The sequence below is a fragment of the Notamacropus eugenii genome, chromosome 3 (genome assembly GCF_028372415.1).
Source record: "Notamacropus eugenii isolate mMacEug1 chromosome 3, mMacEug1.pri_v2, whole genome shotgun sequence".
Taxonomy (NCBI): domain Eukaryota; kingdom Metazoa; phylum Chordata; class Mammalia; order Diprotodontia; family Macropodidae; genus Notamacropus; species Notamacropus eugenii.
The window spans coordinates 10857629-10879756 of record NC_092874.1 but is presented as its reverse complement, the minus strand read 5'-3'; the positions used below and the strand labels follow the sequence as shown (position 1 = coordinate 10879756).

The following is a 22128-nucleotide window of genomic DNA, read 5'->3' as shown; positions in this document are numbered from 1 at the left end:
TTTATGCAAGGCAGTTCCTGATTATAAATGGTCAGCAGCTTTCTTCTCCATGCCAGCTTCATATTGCAAGTCCAAGAAGGTTATTATTCAAGTACTCTCACCCCAACTCAATTTTCCTTTCATATGAAAAGTTAAGAAAGAGACTTACCCGTCCTGTTGTGCATTCTCCCTTTGAAAAAAGTACACTGTGGTCTAGAAAACTAACAGGCTTCCCTCTGAACTTTTCTGTATCCGTTATAATATTAAAGAGCAACAAGGAAGTGGTTAGTCAGCCTGCTAATTTTATCAGTCCCTCCCACTGGTTAAACAGTACCTGATGCTACAGGCACCAAAATCAGTTTTCCAGCTCACTTCCCTTTCTGAAGTCTGATTTTATAAATATAGCAGGACTCAGGGAAAAGAGAAGCATCCGTACCTGGTATGGAAGACAGGCAGAAGTGACGGAGGCAGCTTTCCTGTTACTACAGAGCCCTGGGACTCTGCACTCACTCAACCCCAAGGAGGATCTTTTCAAAAATGAGGAGGAGGAGGAACAGGGATCTCGCTGTGCTTCTGACCCCAAGCAAACACAGAGAAGCTGGGTGGAAAGGGGGAAGGGATCCAATTTAGGGGTGTTTTGTTCTGAGGATCACCGGGAAGAGACTGGAGGCTCATTTGTGGATAAATTACTTTGCCCTGGAAATGAGCCAAGTTTCCGGATGTAGAAAATTCCATAACCCGGGTCCCTAGCTGATAAGAGTCTTCCTCTGGGGTTTTGCCAATTAAAACCCAGAGACCAGATAGCTGATGCATGCCCACTGAGTAAGGGCAAGACAAACTCAGACGGACAGTGATGAATAAGGGAACAGACCCCTGGATCTCCAAGCCCTCATGCACATAGGACATCGAAAGGGGCAATATGGGGGCAGAAAGGTATAATGAAGGATTTCGACTCAGAAGATCTAGATTTTAATCCCAACTCTTCTGTCGGATTTTTTTCTTTGTACAAATTTGTGATTTAATTGGAAGAGGGATCTTCCAGGAAGACACTTCCCTCTCCCAATTTGCATCTGCACTTGTGTAGCACTAAGGGCTTGAGAAATTCCTGGCCAGAAAAGAAGTGAGGTAAACTAATTTGCCAGAGGTCACACGACTACTTTGTGTCAGAGGTCAGAATTGAACCCAGGTCTTCCTGGCTCGTTATCAGACATCACTAACCATACCACATTGTCTCTCATTCCATTTTGACCTCCAATAACATCTGGTATTTACTACTGCTGCTAGCAATCAATTAATAAACATTGATTAAGCACCTACTATGTGCCAGATAGTGTACTTTGTTATTGTTGTTGCTGCTGCTTCCAACAATGACTGATATTGATATTATTTTTAAGGTGTTCAGAGTGCCTTTTATTCATTACCCAACTTCACCTACATAACAACGTAATGAGTTTATTAATAGTATGGAAGAGGAAATTGAGGCTCTGAGAAGTGACTTGCCCAAGGTCACACCATTAATGAGTGACTAGCTCATAGCTCTAGGTGGAATGTCCTCTCTATTATAACAGCCTAAGCAAGTCACTTTATTTCTCTGCACCTCAGTGTCCACTTCTGTCATTTAGTCTCTTCCATATTGAAATCCATGATCAAAATGAAGGTAATAAATCAGAATCCCCCCAAAATCCTCTTAAAGTTGACATGGCAAAGATTATTTGAGGTTATTGCTTTTGGGAACGGAATACATCAAGGCTAAGTGATATTAGATGGTGGATAATCTTGTGCTTTTGGCCTGCATGGTACTGGGATAGTTCTTGGGAAGGTTCTGAAGGTCAATTCTAGCCAATATAAATGGTGTCTCTATCATCCAAGGAGTCACTGTGGAAGTAGGGGTGTCTCAAGGGCATTAGGAATGTTAAATGAGTTAATAATGTATGGAAAATGCACTGCAAACTTTAGTCCTATGTAAATGTCAGCCACTATGGCTTGTGAGATTATAGAATGAAAGCGAGTAGGGACCTTTAAGGGTGTCCAATCTTATCTAATCTCTCCTCACTTAATAGATGAAGAAACCTTGTATTTGTGTCCCTAGTGCTTAGCACAGAGTCTTGCACATAGCAGATGCTTAATAAATGTTTAATAACTATTTACATAAGGTAATCCAGTTAAAAATGGGCAGGGCTGGAACTGGAACCCAAGTCATCGGACTCCAAGGTCTTCTAATCACAATTAGGAGTAATGTTCAAACTCATAATCTTAAAAATAAATGGAACTCCAAAATGTTGCCTACAAATATTCATTAGAACATGATTCACTTAATTTTCATTAGGTCATTTCAGTGCCCAGAGCATCATTAAAAAAAAGTCTGAGGTTTCTGCTCGAATCTTTTTGAGACTGACCCCATAAACAGAGAGATCTATGCACAATAAAACTCAAATCCTATGCCCTGGAACACAACCAAACAGCCTGAAAATTCAGCAGAAGATGAGGCATTTAAAATAGACTCACACACACTGCAAGCACCACTGAGTTTTACAACTTCAGAAAATGAACCATTGAAAAATACATGAAGGGAATTTCAGAAGGATGGCAATTTGGGGGGAATCAATGCTATACTCTGTTGAGCTGCACCCCACCACCTATCTTGTGGAGGGCATGATGCTAGGACATCATTTCAGGAGGACTCTCTCTCTCCTCTTGTCATGCTATTTGCTGACCAAAGAGGAAATGTATTTTCAAGCTTATTAGCTCAACTTTGCAAAATCAGAAGATCTCACTTTTTGTGAATATGTGATTAGTCTAATTCAATTCAACAAATACTTATTAAGCATCCACTATGTGAAAGGTTCTGTGCTAGTCATTAGGGTTTTGTGTTGTTGTTTTTTTACTAGATCTGTGATTTCATAGGTATGAGTAAGGAAACTCCCTTCACCAATAGGACCAGTGTCTTTTCTGCAACTGTTAGTCTTAGAAAGTTGCCTGGAGCACTATGAAGTTAAAACACTTGCTCCAGCTCACAGAGTTAGCCATTTAAGCCTAGAACTTCCGTGTTCTGAGGCCAGGTCTGTACTAACCACACTGTCTCTGATGGAGACATGGAGATACAAAGCCCAGTATTAAAAAACACAACAACAAACACCGCATTAAATGAAAACATGCCCTGCACTGAAGGAACATTCAATGACAGCATGTGAATTTACAGTTTAAAAACAATACAAAAATATAGACAAAGTAAATACCAAATAATGGGATGCAGCTTGGAGATAAAGAAGGGGTATGTGTAAAAGGTGGTACCTGAGAAAACTTTGAAGACAATTAAAGTTTCTAAGAAGCTAATGCTTCACAACCACAAGGGACAACCTCTGAAAAACCATAGAGGTGAGAGATAGAATTATGAGTTCAGGTGGTGAACTATAATTAAATTTCTTGATTTTAGTAATGAAAACAGACATTTGGGTTATTTTTTTAGCAACCCAGATTATATTCCACAGAACTGGCAATGTTTTACATTAAAAAATACTTTGAAGACGACCTTAGAAATAGCATCACTCTCTTTGAGGGAAGAATGTCAAAGTTTCATCTTAGAGGTAAAACAGAACCTGAGGTGAACATGATAATAACTAGTTCAACAGCAAGCCAATGTATCTTCAGTTGACCAAAAAAATGTATAAAGCTTTTTAAAAAGAAAAGTCAAAACAGAATGCCCACAGTAACTTGCATGTCATGTATGACTTGATTAGTAATAATGACCACTCCATTATCCAAATGGGGTCACAAAGAGTTGGACATGCCTGAAACAAATGAACAACAATGACATTTACTGAGTATCTAAAATTTTAATCAATTAAATACTAAGCAGTTTTTAAGCACTTGCTGTGTATGAGGCACAGGGCTCAATGCTGGGAATAGGAGGACAGATAATTAATCTTGACTCAAAAGGAGTTTAGATTTTAATTGGGAAGACAACTAGAGCATATGAGTATATACATCACAAATATAAGAAAAATAAGTACAAATCAATGCACTGGAAGGTAGAAGAACAGGGAAGGTTTCGTGCAGAATATCCTAATTGATTTGTACCTTAGAGGAAGAGAGAGATTCTATATTTTAGAAGTGTGAAGGGACTGCATCAGAGTCATGGAGGACACTAGGTACGGGCATGTAGATGAGAGAAGCAGTGTGGGAGGAAGAGAGAGAAGACCACAGAGTGAATGAGGAAGAATAATGTCCAATGAGGGTAGAAAGACAGATTAAAATCTAGGTTGTGTAGAGCTTTAGAAGGTAAACAAACTTTCTGTTTGATGCTAGTGTCAATAATGAAGCATTGGAGGTGATTGAACAGGAGAATGACATGATCAGATCTTCAGTTAAGGAAAATCACTATTGTAGTAGTGTGTAGGGTGAATAGGTCTTCTGTCTTTGTCTTTTTTTCTTTTCTTTCTTTTTTTTTGCTTCAGAGAGTGCAACTCCGATGGGCTGGCCACGTTGTTCGAATGCAAAATGGACCCTTGCCCAAAAGGCTATTTTATGGAGAACTCACATGGGGCAGGCATCAAATGGTAGCCAGAGGAAACGATACAAGGACACTCTCAAGGTCTCTCTGAAGAACTTTGGATTTGACTGTGCAACATGGGAGACACTGGCACAGGACCGCTCAGCATGGCGTGCTCATGTAAGAAAAGGTACTGTGCTCTTTGAGCAAAGCAGAATTGAGACAGCACAAAGTAAATGCAGGATGCACAAATTTGGGATATTCACCCCAAATATTCACATGGACTATCTGTGCCCAACCTGTGGTAGAGCATTCAGAGCTCATGTTGGTCTGATCAGCCACAGTTGGACACACTGAAATTTCACTTTACTATGGTGATGTCATTTTGATCCTCTTTGAAGACAAAAGACAACAACCAACCAGGGTGAATAGGAGTCATGAGAAAAAGAGATCAATGATGAGGCTGTCAATACAATTTAGGCAAGAAATTAAGAAGGTCTGAACTTGGTTGGTGGCTGTTAGCAGAGCCAAGGGGTTGGATGTAAGAGATTTTGTGAAGGACAAAATAAAATTTGACAAGTACCTGGATATGTGGGGTGGAGAAGAGTAAGGAGTTAATAAGGATAATGCTGAGATTAAAACATGGGAAACTGAAAGAGTGGTTGTGACTTGTAGGAATTAGGACCTTGAAAATGGGGAGGGACTTGAAAGTTAATGAGTTCAGTATGGGTCATTTTGAATTTGAGACGTCTCAGGATGTCTACTCTGAAATGTGCATTAGGTAATTGGTCATGTGAGATGTCTATTATCAGTCAAGGACTGAGTAAAGACCATCAGTCTGGCAATTAAGAGATCATTGGTAACTTTGGAGAATAGTTTCAGTTCCAATGATGAAACCAGAAGTCAGGTTTCAAAGGCTTAAGAAATGAATGATAAGAAAAGAAGTGGCAGCAATGAGTATTTGACCAAAAAAAAAAAAAAAAAAGACCAACATACAACAACAGCTTGAATGGATGGTCAAGTCTACTGCAAGTTTTGGGTTTTTTGTTTTCTTTTGTTTTTCCCATAGGATAGGAAGGACTTGATCACACTTGAAGGTTATAGGGACAGAAACAGTATATAACAAGCAGCTGAAAAGGAGGGAGGGTAATTATGGTTGTAATTTGCTCTAGAATGGTGTGTGGTGAGACACAGCATGTAGCACACAGGCAGATGGGTTGGTCTTGGGAGGTTAAAGGGCCACCTCTTCATCAAAGACTGGGGAAAAGCAGGAGATGAGTACAATAAGATGTTGAGGAGTTCTGAGGTAAAAAGAAAGGGATACCTGTAAATTGGGGAAAGGTTGAACAAGTTGAGGTATATGGTTGTAATGTAATACTACTGTGCTATAAGAAATGATGAGTTCAATGAACTTAGAAAAAGCATTGAAAGACTTGCATGAAATAATGAGTGAAATTAGCAGAACCAAGCGAATATTGTATACAGTACAATATTATTTTAAGAACAACTTTGAGCAAATAAGTTGTTTCAATTATTACAAATGCCCAAATTAACTACCAAGGACATATGAAGATGCTATTTGCATCCAGAGAAAGAACTGATAGATGGATGTATGGAATGATTTTACATATATGTGCATAGACATATATTTGTGTCTAATGGTAGCTATCTCTAGGGTGGAGGAGGGAGTTAACAAAAAAGGAGAAAAGAAGAAATTTACATGGCCACTTTAAAAGAAATAGCAAGTTGTACAAAATATATCTACAGTTTCATACACGATCTTTTTTCTTTATACTGTGTTATGAAAATGCTTGTTTTATCACATAATCAAAATAAGGTAAATAATTTTTATAAAAGGAAGAAAAGCAAGCTCATAAATGATTTCAATTTTCTAAATAAAGTAAGAAGAACTTTAAATGAAAGAGAAGGGAAATGGGAAGTATTTCCCTGGTTTTGGCTTTGAAGTCCCAAGGAGTAAGGAACAACCTTTCAGATTCAGTCGGCCCAGTGATAGCTGGACAAGAGCTAGTCCAGCAGTGATGCCACAGATGGATGTGAACTTGTGGAACTAATGCTATATAAACACTACATTAAATCTAAGCTCATCCTCCCCATATTTCAAGATGGTTTAGGGGAATGTGTGCCCTCCCTAAAGCAGTGGGTGGGAAAGCAAACAGGAGGGAATGTTCATATTTTTGTCCTTGCTATATATTCAAAGTAAATATCCCTTGGTCAAAGCTAATCAACTTGAAGTGCTAACATGGAGATGGTAATCACTGGCAGCTAACAATAGAAGGAACATACTGGAATAGGGGCTCAAACTGGAAGCATTAGAGAACAATACCCCAACTCCTCAGGGTGTCCCTAGAATTCTAAGAACTGACATATCTGACCTCAATCTAGGAGAACAAGGTGAAAGTTCTTCTACACTAGATGACCACACTGGCAAGTGTTGGACTCTTCAGGCTTCAAGAAACATGACTATTCAAATACAGGAATAAATGATTATACACCATTAAGGGACAATAGGAAAACAACCGCAGCTTTGTAAAAATGGTTTTACCAAAAGGAAGCTGACTGAGGAGTAACTGCACCGTCATTCTGACAAGGGAGACACCCTTCCTTTCAGAGCAGAGTGTCAAAATTCTCATCCAATTTATCACACACAGAGTGAGAGAGATCTGGGTCTGAATCTAGAGAGGAAACTAGAGGCACCACCATGCACAGAGCATGGGGATGGGGGTCAGAAAGGCAAGACTTTTTACTAGATTATGACCCTGGGCAAATCAATTCATCTTTACCCACCTCAGTTTCCTCACTGATAAAACGGGCAGAACAACAGCACCTACCCCACAAAATTCTTGTGAGGATCAAGTGAAACAATATTTGAAAAACAATTAGCACTGTGCCAAGCACATAGTAGGAACTTAATAAACGTTGTTTCCTCTGTGTGATTGGTGAAATATCAAGATATTGATTGATAATCAATAATTGACAATTATCTTAATATTTTATCTATCACACAAACGAGAACAGCAAAAGGAAGATCCTTAGCAAGCACAAAATAGTCTTCAAAAAATGAAATTAATTTTCATTACGACTTTAAGATAAAGAATATACCAAGATTAGAAGAATGAGATAATGGTAATCAGAAATAGCGAGAGCATGCATTTCTAACCCTAATCCTCAAAGCCATCAAAGAGCTTTACATGAATTATCTCATTTGAGCCTCCCAGTTATCCTGTGATGTAATTAGAGATATCACCCCCATTTTATAGAGGCTCAATGGAGTGTGATTTGTCCAGTTTGATTTTGCCACATAGTGAGTCTCAGAGGTGGGATTCAGGTCCTGGTCTCCAGCTGCACTGTCCTTTCCACTCCACTATGCTGCAGTAGATCTGCCTCTTTTTTTTTTTTTTTTTTTTTTTTTTTTGGAGAGGAAAAAATGTGATTTTAAAAATACAAGAATCCAATATAACCATGAAAAAATGGCATTGCTATATGTCTCATCTGCAAGATGAAAACCCATATTTATTCAGCTTAATTTGGCAGCTTATATAACATTTTAAAATACCAAATAAACTGAGAAAAATATGGATAACTATTTTGAGAGTTTTTTGATGTTCTCTTTCCCAATGATTTCTACTTTATTCAATTACTTAAAGAAATAAGCACCCTGGGAACACACACACCCAACCAGGAAATTGGGAAGATGCTTTCTTATTGTATCTGCCTCAATAGCCACTCTGAAGTCTAGCTCACACCATCACAGAGTGTCATATCTCAGAATTCTACACAATATACGTTACTTCTTTTTTAATTTAAATTTTTATTGCTATCTTTTGTTTTTATATTTCTTTATCTCTAAATATATTTCTTGCCTTTCCTCTACACAAAATGAAAGAGGGGGGAAAATTCCGTTCAGTAAAATGAACCAATACGTGACTGAAGTTTGACATTTTAGGCAGCATTCCGTGCTCCAAGTCCCCCCACCTTTGCAAAGAAGAGAGAAGTTCATAGTTTCTTATCTCGTCTTTTGGGCCAAGATTAGTCATCAGAGCTGCACGGTGTTCAGTTGTGTTGTTTTTCTTCCAATTACTCTAGTCTCTCTGTATATATTGTTTTCCCGATTCGGCTTACTTTACTCTCCATCAGTTCATAGAATTGCATAAATTTCCTTATTTTTCATAGTCATCATATCTTACAGTGCTTTAACACTTCATTACATTCATGTCACATAATTCATTTAGCTATCCCCAATTCAAAGCTATCTACGTTTGTTTTCTATTCTTTGCTACTGCAAAAAAGTGCCAATATAAAAAAATGGTGTAGATGGAAACTTTTTCTCATTGACTTCCTCAGGGTATAAGCTTAGTGATAGGATCTCAGAGTCAAAGAGTATAACATTTTTACCACCTTTGTAGAAGAATTTCAAATAGTTTTTTTTTTTTTCAGAATTGTTAACACAATTCACATATATTTGTGTGCCTGGCTTTCCTCAGCCCCTCTAGCATGGACTCTCTTCATCTTTTACTATGTTTACCAATGCACTTTTATGAGGAGAAACCTCAGAATATAACATATAATTTAAATCTCAGCATAAGGAAACAGGAAATAGTTCCAGATAAGTCTGTCTTCCCCAGGGCACACTGGGCTTTTGGTAAGAAGGTCTGGTCTGGGCAAGTATCAACTCTGAAGCAATTCTTGTTGAGAGGAACAAGATGGAAACAGAGGGTCCCACAATAACAGATAGTTATCATCCAGCAAAAAGCAGGATGGAAACCACAAGAAGGAGAAATGGTGGAAGTACAGAAATAGGGATTTGTAACATGGGAGTATCAAGGCACCAAGACTGAAACAAGTAGACTTAGTTTAAGGCTGCGAAACATCTTAAGCCACAGGGTATTCCAAAGGGCTTGAATTCATTCAAAAGATGTATTTCATGAGTTTGACTCATTCTGCAGGCCAGAAGCAAAGCTTCTGCCCTTTTGAGGTCACACATCAAGGGCTAACCGATGCTTTCCCTCTCATCTTCCATATCAGCTTCAGCTGCGGACAGCTCCCCACTTCTGTTGTCATTTCCCATACTGGATACAACTCAGCTTGATAGCAAAGGGGGGAATATTTCACGTTTGGTATATATAGGCCAGTGGGCAGAATTAAAGTTGTTTTTGTTTAAACATGAACATTCCATTTAAAATGTAATTGAAAATGAATTCAAGAAATCTAGAGCCCAAATGAACAGATGTGTAAAATCCCTTCAAAAATGCCAGATTCCCTATGTTCTCATTTTAATTGCTTTTTAGAAATGCAGTGAAGCAAGGAGTTTTTTAAATTACTATTATTAAGTTAGTGAGAAAGTTTCTTTAACCTGTTTTTAGACAAGGAAATGGACACTCCAATATAGTGCTTTTAAAAGCAAACTTCCCTATATCCCTTCCACCCTCAGTCAATTCAATTTAATTCAGTTATTTAGGAACAAAATTGGAGCTTCTGTAATGAAAGGCAGCATAGTACAATGGGTAGGGATCCAATGTCAGAAAGACTAAGGCTCAAGTTCTTGCTCAGAGTAATACTGACTATGTGACTGAGCAAATCAGTCAATCTCTTGTACCACAGGCAGCTCTCAGACTTGAAACTGCAAATCAATCAATCATTCAGCAATTAGGGCTTTCAGACTTGGTGCTAAGCCTGAGGTCACACACACACAAAAAGTGAAAACAGTTTCTGCCTCGAAGGGGCTTATATTCTAATGGTGAATACAAAGTACAGGCATAGAGATAGACACAGGATACAAAGAAGATAGAATCTTTACAATTATAAATTAGAGGATAAAACACCATCAGCTGGACACATGGCCAGCACATGGTATGTGAGAAGAGTCTTGAAGGGAACCAGGCATTCTAAGATTTGGATATTAGGAAAGATAGCCATCTAGGCATAGACAGGGCACCCAGGCAAAAAGATAGGAACTGGAGATGGAGAACATATAATATACACCGTGAGAGGAAGTTTTCAGGCCTGGAGCTGCCTACACCAATGAAACAATGAGTTGGGGCCATTATGAGCAAGGCCTTTGAACCAAGGGGGAAATAATAATAATAAAAAAGATGAATAAGGTAAGTAAGATTACCTGCCCTCAAGGAGCAAAAAGCACAGATGTGAAGAAAGGATGTATACATAAAATTCAAATTCCTTTGACTTTCAAGGGATTTAACTGGGCAACAGAGGAAAACCTCCAACAAAAACAGTCATAATTTCCATGAATACAAATGAAATATTTAAAGGAATCAAACAAATCCTATATTTTTATTAAACTTGATAGATATTTCAGTCTTATCTTCAGATATGTAAACTATCAAAAATTTTAAAAAGGAATCAAAGGAACCTACATACCTGGGATCTATATTAACTAGGCTGTAAGCTCCTTGAGGCCAGACACTGTTCTCATTTTCTTTTTTGTCTTTGCGTCTCCAATACCTAATCTGGTATTTTTTCAAATAGCAGTAAATAATAAATGCTCGCTGGATTCAATTGGAGCCATTAGTTAAATCTTTTTCTCACTTCATCTCAAATTACTCAGATGCCTTCTCCTACTATCTCCTCCTTTATCCCAGTCTTACAGGACTGGCAAGCCTATCTAAACGCACCTATGATCCTATTCCATCCCATCTTCTCCAGCAGCTTGCCCCCATATCACCTCTCCTCACTTGCCTATGGCAAGGGCTTCCTTACTGCTCCCTCTGCCTCAGGCCTCTCCCCACTCCACACCATCCTTTACTCAGCTAGGAAGCTGATCTTCCTAAAAATTGTAAAATGAGCCAATGCTATTACATTTTGGAAATGAAATGCAACTTTTATAGATAAAGACTTAGATTCTTCTCCAGTGTAACTCAAGTACAGCTCTGACAATGTCAGCTCTGCCTATTCCATAAACTCCAGTGACTTCTTATAACTTCCAGGATCAAATGTGAACTCCTACATTTGGCTTGAAATGCCCTTAACAACCAGTCACAGCTTCTTACCTTACCATTTCTTTTACACCTTTTCCACGTTCTATAGTTCAGCGACACTGACCTCCTCCATGCTCCTTGCACAAGATGCTTGCTTACAAGTCTCAGCTAAAACGTCACCTTCTGGAAAACACTTTTTCCCATTTCCCCTTCATGCAACTGCCTTTAGATTTTATATGTACATAGTGTTTGCATGTCATCTCCACCATTAGAGTATTGACTCCTTGAGGACAAGGACTAGTTTTCCAAATCTCTGTATTCCCATTGTTTAGCACAGTGTCTGATACATAGCAAGTGCATTAAAATGTTTACTGATGGACTTGTTGTTGGCTTTGCAAAGTTCCTCAGTTTCTCAAGAGCCTCAGTTTCTTCACGTCTTCAATGACAAGTTGGAGTTGTATGCAGTCCTTTTAACATTGAACAGTCTAATAGTGTATCATTTTTTGTGAGTATATTTTTCTAGACTCACACAAATCTTTCAAAGCTTGGATCCCTGAAAGGTGAGTGAACATATAATGTGGGAGGGTGTTGCACAAACCAAGTATGTAATAATAAAGACTGATAACTACATAGGCCTTTAAAATGGGCAAGTAACATACAAATACGATCTCATTTGAACCATAGGAGATGGATACTCTCAATGCCATTCTCCTAATTTTACAGATGAAGGAAAAAGAGGTTCAGAGAGGCTGACTGACTCATCCATGGTTACAAAGTGTCAGAGGTGGCATACAAATGTAGGGTTCCCTGATTTCTTTTCTATCATATACCAGCTGCTAATGCAGAGGAGAAAATGAATGTTACCTAGAATCAACCAATCTCAGATGGAGTTATAGAAATTCAATTTCATACTAAAACACAATGGGATTGTCTCTGGCTCATTTTACCATCACTGTGTTTGATTTTTATCAAATATCAAACTTCAAATATTCATTATCATTAATGATAATGAGAATGCTAACATTTATATGGTTATATGTAAAGTTTGCAATGTACTTAACACATGTTATCATTTAATTTTCACAACAATCCAGTGAGGTAAGTGTATTATTTATCCCCATTTCATACATGGGAAAACTGAGGCTGAGAGAGGTCAAATGACTTGTCTCCCAAAAGGGCAGGAGATAAAGCCTATGAAAGGTTGTGGTTTTATTGCTGCAGTTTTTTACATTTCTATAAATAACATTTTCCAACATCAAAGAGTAAGCTGGCCACATTCTCCCCCTGGTTTTGCACAGTTTATTGTCTTTTTTCCAAGTTGTTTGATTCTCAAGGACTGAAAACTACATTTGAAAATGTGCAGTTCTCTTAAAACAGAAATAAAACGGATCCAGTTCAGCTTCCTCCAAACAATGGCCTGCCAGATCTCCCCTCCTCATGTAATCACTCCTTCCCTCATCCAAGTTCTCCATGATCCTAATTCTGAATCTTGAGAGCCAGTCAGTGGCTGTTGTTTATGTGATGTTCAATACAGAGGGAAATAAAGAAAAAAGACACTGTCTGTAACCTTGAAATGTTATTCTCTGAATGTTTCTTCTGCTCACTGAGCAAATTTTAGTCTTTGAGCCAGATGTCTAAATACAGAGCATGGGCTATGCTTAAAGGCTAAAAATACAATTTCCAGTACAAGGTGATAGGGACTAAGCAAGGTGTTTAGGCTATGCTGTGCTAAAGACAAAGAAAGGTAACAGAGCATTAGGCAGATAAGCAGGCAGGGATACCTGGGCTCCAGCTTGGGCAAGCTAATCAAAGGGAGCTTGTCTAGGCAATAATTGTTACCCATCAAACAAGTCACTATAACAGCTTTTTTTTTTTTTTTTTGCTTAAAATGAGCCCTTATGCCCTTTGGTCTGGGCTAGAGTTGGAAGGAAGCAAGCGATTGGGAGCAGATCAATGTCTTGGGAGCTCCTTGCAAAGTTGGAAGTCCAGCTATAAAATTGTGTGTACCCTTTGATCAAGTGATGCCACTATTATGTGTGTATCCCAAAGAAATTTTTTTAAAATAGAAAAAGACCTATTTGTGATATATATATATGTATATATATATGCATATATATATACATATATATATATTATATGAAAGTTCTTTCTGTGGTGGCAGAGAATTGGAAATTGAGATGTTCATCAGTTGGAGAATGGTCAAGTTGTGGTATATGATTATGATGGAATATATTGTGCTATAAGAAATGATGATCAGATTATTTCAGAAAAACTTGGAAACACTTATGTAAACTGATGCAAAATGAAGTGGGCAGAACCAGAACAGTAATAGCAACATTGTAACGATGTGCAACTGTGAATGACTTAGCTATTCTCAGCAATACAATGATCCAAGACAATTTCAAAGGACTCATAAAAAGGTTATCTACCCTCCACTGAAAGAATTGATGGAGTCTGGATGCAGATAGAAAAACACTATTTTCATTTTTGTGTGTGTGTGAGTGGTCTATTTCTTCTTTCTCAACATGACTAATATGAAAATCAATGCTAATATTTAGCTTGGAAAAGATAAGTCTATGATCAGTCCAGCACTCTGCACCACACATTACCTTTGTCACTTTCACATCTTCTCTGCTTTTTCTCCTTACAATCACATAGTCTATTTGATGCCAGTGTTTTCTGCAAGGGTGCATCCATGAAGTTTTATTGTGATTAGGTAAGGGGAAAACAATGTTGATTTCAATGAGGATGAGCATGGCATGAAGGTCAACTATTGTACTGATCTGAAAAGGCTACAAGTCAAGACCAAAGTGGAGGGAATGTTGGTGTATGATTTTCTGTTTGCAAATGATTGTGCACTGAATGCAGCCTTTGAAACTGAGACGCAACAAAGTATGGATCAATTCTCTGCTGCCTGTGCTAATTTTGGCCTAATAATTAAGACCAAGAAAACACAAGTGCTCCATCAGTCACAATCACACCATTCATACATGGAACCATCCATTACAACAAATGGAGAAGCTTTAAATGCTGTGGATAAGTTCACTTATCTTAGTAGTATACTTTCCAGGGATGTACACATTGACAATGAGGCTGATGCATGCATTGCCAGAGCTAGCTCAGTGTTGGGAAGGCTCTGAAGAAAAGTTTGGGAGAGAAGGGGTATTAGACTGACTACCAAACTGAAGATCTACAGAGCTGTTGTGCTGACCTCATTGTTATATGCTTGTGAAACATGGACAGTCTACCAGTGCCATGCCAGGAAACTGAGTCGCTTCCTTTTGAACTGTCTTAGGAAGATTCTGAGGATCACCTGGCAGGATAACGTACCAGACACTGAAGTCCTTGCTCGAACTGAACTACTGAGTATTCAAATTATGGTTCAGAGAGCACAACACTGATGGGCTGGCCACGTTTGAATGCAAAATGTATGCTTGCCAAAAAGACTATTTAATGGAGAACTTGCATGGGGCAGGCGATCACATGATGCCCAGAAGAAACAATACAAGGATACTCTTAAGGTCTCTCTCAAGAACTTGGGATTTGACTATGAAACATGAGAGACACTGGCCCAGGACCACTCAGGATGGTGTGCCTACATCAGAAAGGGTGCTGTGCTCTATGAGCAAAGCAGAATTGAGACAGCATAATATAAACACAGGATGCACAAATTTGGAGTACCCACTCCAAATATTCACATAGACTATCTGTGCCCAACTTGTGGTAGGGCATTCTGAGCTCATATTAGTCTGATCAGCCAGAGTCGAACACACTGAAATTTCACTTTACAATAGTGATGTCATTTTGGTCCTCTTCAAAGAAGAAGGACAATAACCAACCAATCAACCAATATGAAAATACATTTCGCATAGTTGTACATGCATAACCCGTATCAAACTGCTCTCTGTCTTGTGGGGAGAGAAAAGGAAAAGAAGGGAGAGAATTTAGAACTCAAAATTTAAAAAAATGAATGTTAAAAATTGTCTTTACATGCAATTAGGAAAATATTTTTAAAAGTTGGAAACCCAGTTGGCACAAGCACCAGCTTCCTGAATGACACCTTTAAGCTGTTCTGGATGTGAAGATAAAAATGTATATACGTTTATATATATGCACAGGTATGTGGTTTGTGTAGTACATAAGTGCTATGTATGTAATATATACATATATGTATCATGTATATATGTATAGGAATGGTACACACATACAATACGTTTCTGTATATATAGGCTTATATATGTGTAGATACATAATTTGTATATATGTACATATGTGTGTGCATTGTGTAAATGTATCCACATACATACACGTACATCCACAAATGCATGTAGACTTTTTCCTCCTCAGAATGTCAATGTATCCATCAGTCACAAATGCCTATTACTACTGAGACTCATCTTTGGTAGCAATGAGCATGAGTCTTGGGATGATTTGGGAAGGAATCAATAGCAAAATAAAGTAGCAAATTACCCAAACTAGACAACCAAAAAGAAAACTCATCCCCAGAATATTTGATACCCAAATCCAAGTGCATCCTTTTAATATTTTCATTTTTTCCCTCAGAAAAATAAAACATTCCTTATTCACCACCATGATTTTGGAGAAAGATGAATTTTGCCCTCTTTGGCCTGGGTTGGAGTTGGAGAGAGCCATGAGGTTTGGCAGAGGGTTGCCATCTTGAGAACTCCCTACACAGATCTAACACATGTGACAGCAAAGATGGCCTAGCCAATGGACATCTGATTTACCACCAGTTTCCAGGTCTTTGAGTTCTCACTGACTGTCCTCTCACTGCAGGGCTCTCTTTTCCAGAACAAGGAGGACCCTGTCAGGATATTCAATGCTCAGTAAGAGGAAAGACTGTCTATTTTCTCTTCATTGAATTGCCAATCACCTCTTTCAGGAGGATTTTTGTAGACTCCTAGAAGCATAGAATTAGAGCTAGAAGGAAGGGACCTTAGCAGTCATCTTGTCCAGTACCCTCATTTTACAGAGAAAGAAACTGAGGGCCAGAGAAATTAAGTAGTTTGATCATGGCCACTTAAAGTGCCTAAGGCAGGATTTGGACCTAGGTCTCCTTCACTCATTCCCAGTGCCTTACCCCTATACCACCCTGACTCACTGGGCTAGTGAAATATTCCACATAAGAAAGACATGATTCACACTTGGATCCCATAATTCCAAATCCCTCCTGGAACATGCAGTGCCTCAGAGGGGAAGACACCATTTGTCAGCACAATACCTACTCACAGATATCAGCATTGATAATGCTATGGAAAATCCCTGAATTTCCAAAGCCAGAAGATAATCATTTCTGAAAATGACTGATCTTACTGAACAGTGTTATTTGACCCTCTGATAGCTATAAAGAGAGCTCTAATTTTAGATCTTCTCAGGTAAACACCCAGGTCTTTGGAAGGAAAAAAACCATCTCAACTGGCCAAGTTTCAGGGAAAGTTCTGCCATCTATTATATAGGAGAGCAGATTTCCTTGTTTTGAGTTATTGGGGCTGCTGTGGCAACAGCACAATAGAGAACTTTGCTGCCCTCTCAGCAGAGCTATTTATACTTCTAACCTCAACCTTCCTCCTCTCCCAGCGCTCATCTCCTGACATGAATAAAGTGTTTGTTCTATAAGTGGGGGTGGGGAGCCAGAGAAAGCCAAAGTCTCAGGTGCTACTCTAGTCAAAATTAAGCAGCAACTCCTGAAAAGAGGAGAAAGAGGAATATAGGCTTGTGTAAAAGGTCCTGAAGTGTCTGGGTGCCCATTTCACAGATTCCTACATTCTAAAATAAGGTGCCCTTTCCAGAGATGAGGAGCAAATGTTTTTAAGGTACAAAGCAACTGTGATCTGTGTCACAGGAGAGGGTATAACCAACAAAATAAGGAACCACTGAATCACTGCTCTCATAATCATACCATCCGCACTTTAGGTTACATTGTATAAATTCCTTTCACATTCATGATCCTTAAAAATGTCTCTAAGGAGTGAGCAATATTTGTATTATCATCTCCACTGGGGATGGGGGTGGGGGATGACGTGGAAAGGAAGCTGGTAAGTCAGGTCCTGGGATTTCAGCAGTTTTTGGAACTCTCAGCATGAAAACTCCTTTCACTGATTGAGACCAGCAATCCATCTACAACTTAGAGCCTTAAAGAGCAGCCAGGACAAGTGAGGCCCATATGAACTGATCTGTCCAAGTAGGGTCCCCCAGACAGTGTGGCCAGAGGTGTGACTGGAAATCAGGTCTTCTGGACTCTTAAGACCTGGCTGCTACCATCTCACTATGGCATCCTGTATTCCTGTCACTCTATCAGTCATGCAGCTAATATTTAGACAGGTTAAGCCACTTCTCTGAAATTATGTAGAGTAAGAATGAGAGCCTGCATCTTTTGATTCAGCAGACTTATTTTTCTTCCTTTGGGATCTCATGTTAAAGTTTTCAGGTGGTACGACAGAGACATAATGGAGGTGGCAGGGGTGGGGGGACACTGCCGAATGCTATTCATTCCATGGAGGCATTTCCTGGTCCTTAGGTTAGCTCTGCAGGTCTCTGCAGCCTTTCATTTGGGAGTCTAGCCTCCCCTGCTGCAGATCTCACCTTTGTGGCTGTCAGAAACACATCTTTCAGACAGCCAGAGGAACTGATCTATCACTAAGTATGGACCTTGGACTTTGCTACAGATAGGCAAGCTGAACAGACTTGAGGAAGAGGAGAGCAGACTGCATCCCATTATCTCAATGACTCCAAGAAATCCCATGCTCCCTCTCCTCTATGCCAGTAAGGGAACCATAGTCAGAGCACCTGGGCTCTATCCTGCCTCTACACTTGCTCCCTGGGTGACCATACTCAAGTCCCTTAACCTCACTGGGCATCAGTTTGCTCATCTGTAAAATGAGCGTGCTGGGCCAGATGATCCCCATATTGCCTTTTAGCTCTAGCCTTCTGATTCTATTCAAGACTCCAGTGCTCTAGCAATCCAAAGACAGTGATATCCTGTCAAATGTTAACAACCAGATCTCTGGGAAGAAATGTATAGACAATAATTTTAAGTTGAATTTGCATCTTCTCCATCATTTTCTTAATTCTAGACAATCAAAGAAACAATAACTCAAGCTCTGAAGTGCAGCATTTGATGATTTTGGAGATGTAAACGCTCACGCTGAAAATCAAACACAGTGGGAGCTTGTACAGACTTACTGTGGCACACCATGCCTAAAGGTGATGGCGAGCTAGTCCTAGGTTATCTGTCCATAGACGATTGAGAACATGGGAAAACTGGTAGAAGGGCCATCGAGAACACATGTGACTAGAAGAAAGAAGGGTTAGGCTGCCATGTGGAATGAGAGACAACAGAAAATCTAAGAACTACAATGACCTCTGAAAGAAATGAGAAGACCTGAATAATTACACCGGTCCCTGATGAGGGATTTATGGAAGGAAATGGATGAGAAGGAGGCAGAAGGTGTGGTCCACTGGACCCACGTGGATGAGAGTGCACATCCATCCAAGTATCCACGTAACCAGAGGGAAACACAGAAAGTAGCAAATAGGGGAAGCTACAGATTTACAAGAAATCATAGTCACAGACAGAAGTAGATAGAAAAAATCTTTGACAAATCCAGACTGAGCACTGCAAAAATTCATCCCGCGTTCTGTGTCAAGGGCACTGCACGTTAGCCCTTCCTTTCTTCCTAAATGCTTGTTGACTAATGGGATCCTAGGTTTAGAACTGGAAGGAACTAGGGGGCCACTAAGTTCATTACATAGATGAGGCCACTGAGAGCAAGAGGGATCACATGATTTGCCCATGGTCACAAAGATCATTCAGTGACAGAGCCAGGAACCAAGCCCTGCACTCTAGATCCACCCCTCCATTCCCTGCTCTATACTTAGTGTGGGGTGGCTTTTCTCTGGGAGTGCGCAAAGCTCTTCACTTTATTAATGCTCCACTATGTTCAGAAGCAAAAGTGAGAAAATGAAAAGACATTAAGAAGTGAAAGCAAAAGAATCGCTGTCCCAATTTTGATAGTGATCTAGAGAAATGGCTTGGAAACCGGGAAGACCTAAGCTCAAGTCTGAACTCTGATGCATACTAGTGAAATGACCCTGGCCACTTAATTAACCTCCTAATACACCCATGCAACTCCGAGACTTTAAACTGTGCTGCATTGACAAAGGGAGTTTCTTCACTTTGAGTTCCCTTTATCGATGAATTATTGATGGCCCTCTCCCAAGAAAAAAAGCAAATCTCTCACTCACACGCAAGTATGTACACGCACACATGTGCATCTTTAAAGTGTGTAATGTACCTGACATACATGAACACATTGGAACCTCATAACTTTGTGAGATGAAGGCATCTATAATTTCTCCTACATTAAAGGTAAGAAAGTTAATGTCTATATATGTATACGTATGTGTATATACACACACATAACGTATTCTGTCTATGAGAGAGAGGGAAAGAGGGAAGGAGGAGGGGGGGGGAGTGGGAAAGGGGGAAGAGAGAGAGAGAGAGAGAGAGAATAGAATGCTTTCTATTTGGCCAAGTAACCAGAGTAGAGCAGATATTAAATATCTTCCCTGGACTACATTTTCACTATGCCTCTGCTTGAAATAAGCAGTTGATCCACCTCCAGAAGAGAAAGAAAATCCTTCATCTCCTCAATTTCTTTTGAATGGCAGCTCACTCTGAGAAGGAACGACCAAGCAGCCAGTGGCCCTCTGCTCTGGCCAGGGCAGGTCCAGTTCCTCTTGTTGTCTCTCCTGGAGTTAATAAGCAAAAGTAGAATAACTTACTGCTTTTTATAAGTTTAATGGAAAATATTAACTAAAAGCATGAATACCTGCCAAGTGAGCTGTGAATTATCTATTTCTGCTGCCTGGCTAGTGGTGACATTTTCTCTCTAACCTTTAATAAAATGTAATTCATATTTTGAAATTCAAGTGACTGAGCTTAGAGAAAGATTTCCATTGACAGCACCATAAAAGAGTCCAAAGCAGCTATGTATGAGCTTCTATATGGGCATAAATTTCCTCTGGGCAATCCTCTGGCCATGTGAAGGAGTGCCACCACACCAGCAATGCTGGGGAAGCTGGCCTGACCCATTCCTCAGGCGCCCAAGATGGAGCCATGCTCACAAACCACTCATCCATCAACCAGACTATCCTCAAGGAAGCTGGAAAATTGACACTGAGGCCTGGAACAGCACCAGGAAATACAGGGTATCACTGGGATGACAGCTTTCCTCTTTGATCTCTGACCATATTCCAATAGGCTCAGTGCCTTTATTGGGCCTGAGTGACTGAGCTGAAAATTGAAATAAGACATTGGTGAAAGAATGGTCCATTAATGCCTTCCACAAGCCTTCTACAGAGGCATCAAGAGCATCTTCAGCAAGGCCTTCCAGTGTGTCCTCATGTTGCCTCAAAGAGTACTGCTCTGGGAGCTAGGAGACCTGGATTCCAGCCCCAGTCTTGATTTTTTACTAAATACTTAAGCATGTCATTTCTCTTTTTAACCCTTAGTTTATTCATCTGCAAAATAAGGAGGAGGTCACCATACTAGATAAGACTTCTCTTGGTTTTAAAAGCATGTGGGGTCCAGAGAAATAGCACATAGTGTAGCAGAATTTAGGCCTTATGTCAGTGAAGATACATGAATATGTGAAGGATTTGTGATTTCCTCAACATAGGGAACTCCTATTGTGGAAGTTTCTTCCCTCCAAGTAGACTCCCACCCAATGAAGATTTAGTTAATAATTCTAGCACGGTGTGGTAAGGTGAATTGTCCAGGGTCATACAGCTAGTAAGTATCCAAAGTGGTATCTGAGCCCTGATCTTTTGGATTCCAAGCCATGTGCCCTGTCTACCATACCAGAATGCCTTATCTTCTTCCATCAACTGATATTTCTCTGTTGTGCAAAGAGAAGTTAGGCCTTTACTCACCAGCACCAATCCCCTCCTGAAAATTTAATAGATGAATTAACAACATAGAAGCCAATTCAAATATTCAAAGTCAAAATGTTGGGCAAGGTTGCAAATTTCAATGAGACGACAAAAAAGGATAAAATGATTGGGAAATACCAATGTCCTTCTATCTTCAAAATTAAATTCTCAAGACTTGTAAAAAAGACCCCAAACTCTTGAGATCAGCACCTTCTCCAAAGGGCTAGTTCCCTGATACCAGCCACTCCCTTACTAATTTTCAGATGTATTCAACATTGAGATCTTATTTGCAGAAGTGGTTAGGTAACACAGAGCCTACAACAGACTTTCTGCAGGTGCCTAAGTGGAAAGTGATAGTAGGAGTCAAGGTTAGTGAGATTTCTAGCATCCACAGACTCACTCTTCAGTGGTCAGTTTTTATATAAATGACCCTGAGGCTCTTCCTCTCCCAGACTGATTCTTTTGAGAAGGCAAACTAGGCCACCTTTTGTCTCAATTCTTACCTAGCCTTTAATTACTGAATGGGTATTGCCTCAGATAAATTGAGACTGAGGAAAGCCCTTACGTTAAAAAGGCCAACTGCAACTAGGGGCATCACCAGTCATCTAGACCTATGTCTTGCCACTGGACTCTGAATGACCCTGGAGGCAAGCATGAGGCTGATGACTTTGCACAGCCCTGTCTCACTTGCATGTCAAGACATCACTCTTTTGGTGAAGGATGAACGACAAGATAGATGATCAGAAATTAAAT

At 39.6% G+C, this 22128-nt stretch overlaps 1 protein-coding gene across 18 annotated transcripts in view; it reads right to left on the bottom strand.

The window, feature by feature from the left end:
- HDAC9 (histone deacetylase 9) overlaps nucleotides 1–22128 on the bottom strand; it is an 885788-nt gene that overhangs the window by 698071 nt on the left and 165589 nt on the right. Inside the window, exon 1 of one of the 18 annotated variants that reach the window (XM_072650852.1) lies at nucleotides 416–3640. The exons of 16 other annotated variants lie outside the window; for them this stretch is intronic. Coding sequence is in view for 1 of the 2 variants with exons in the window: in XM_072650849.1 (XP_072506950.1) it covers nucleotides 149–164 (16 nt within the window). In the remaining variant the exon portion in view is untranslated. Of the gene's footprint in view, nucleotides 1–148; nucleotides 380–415; nucleotides 3641–22128 lie in introns of those variants that run through there. One more of the 18 variants, XM_072650849.1, reaches the window with a different exon arrangement.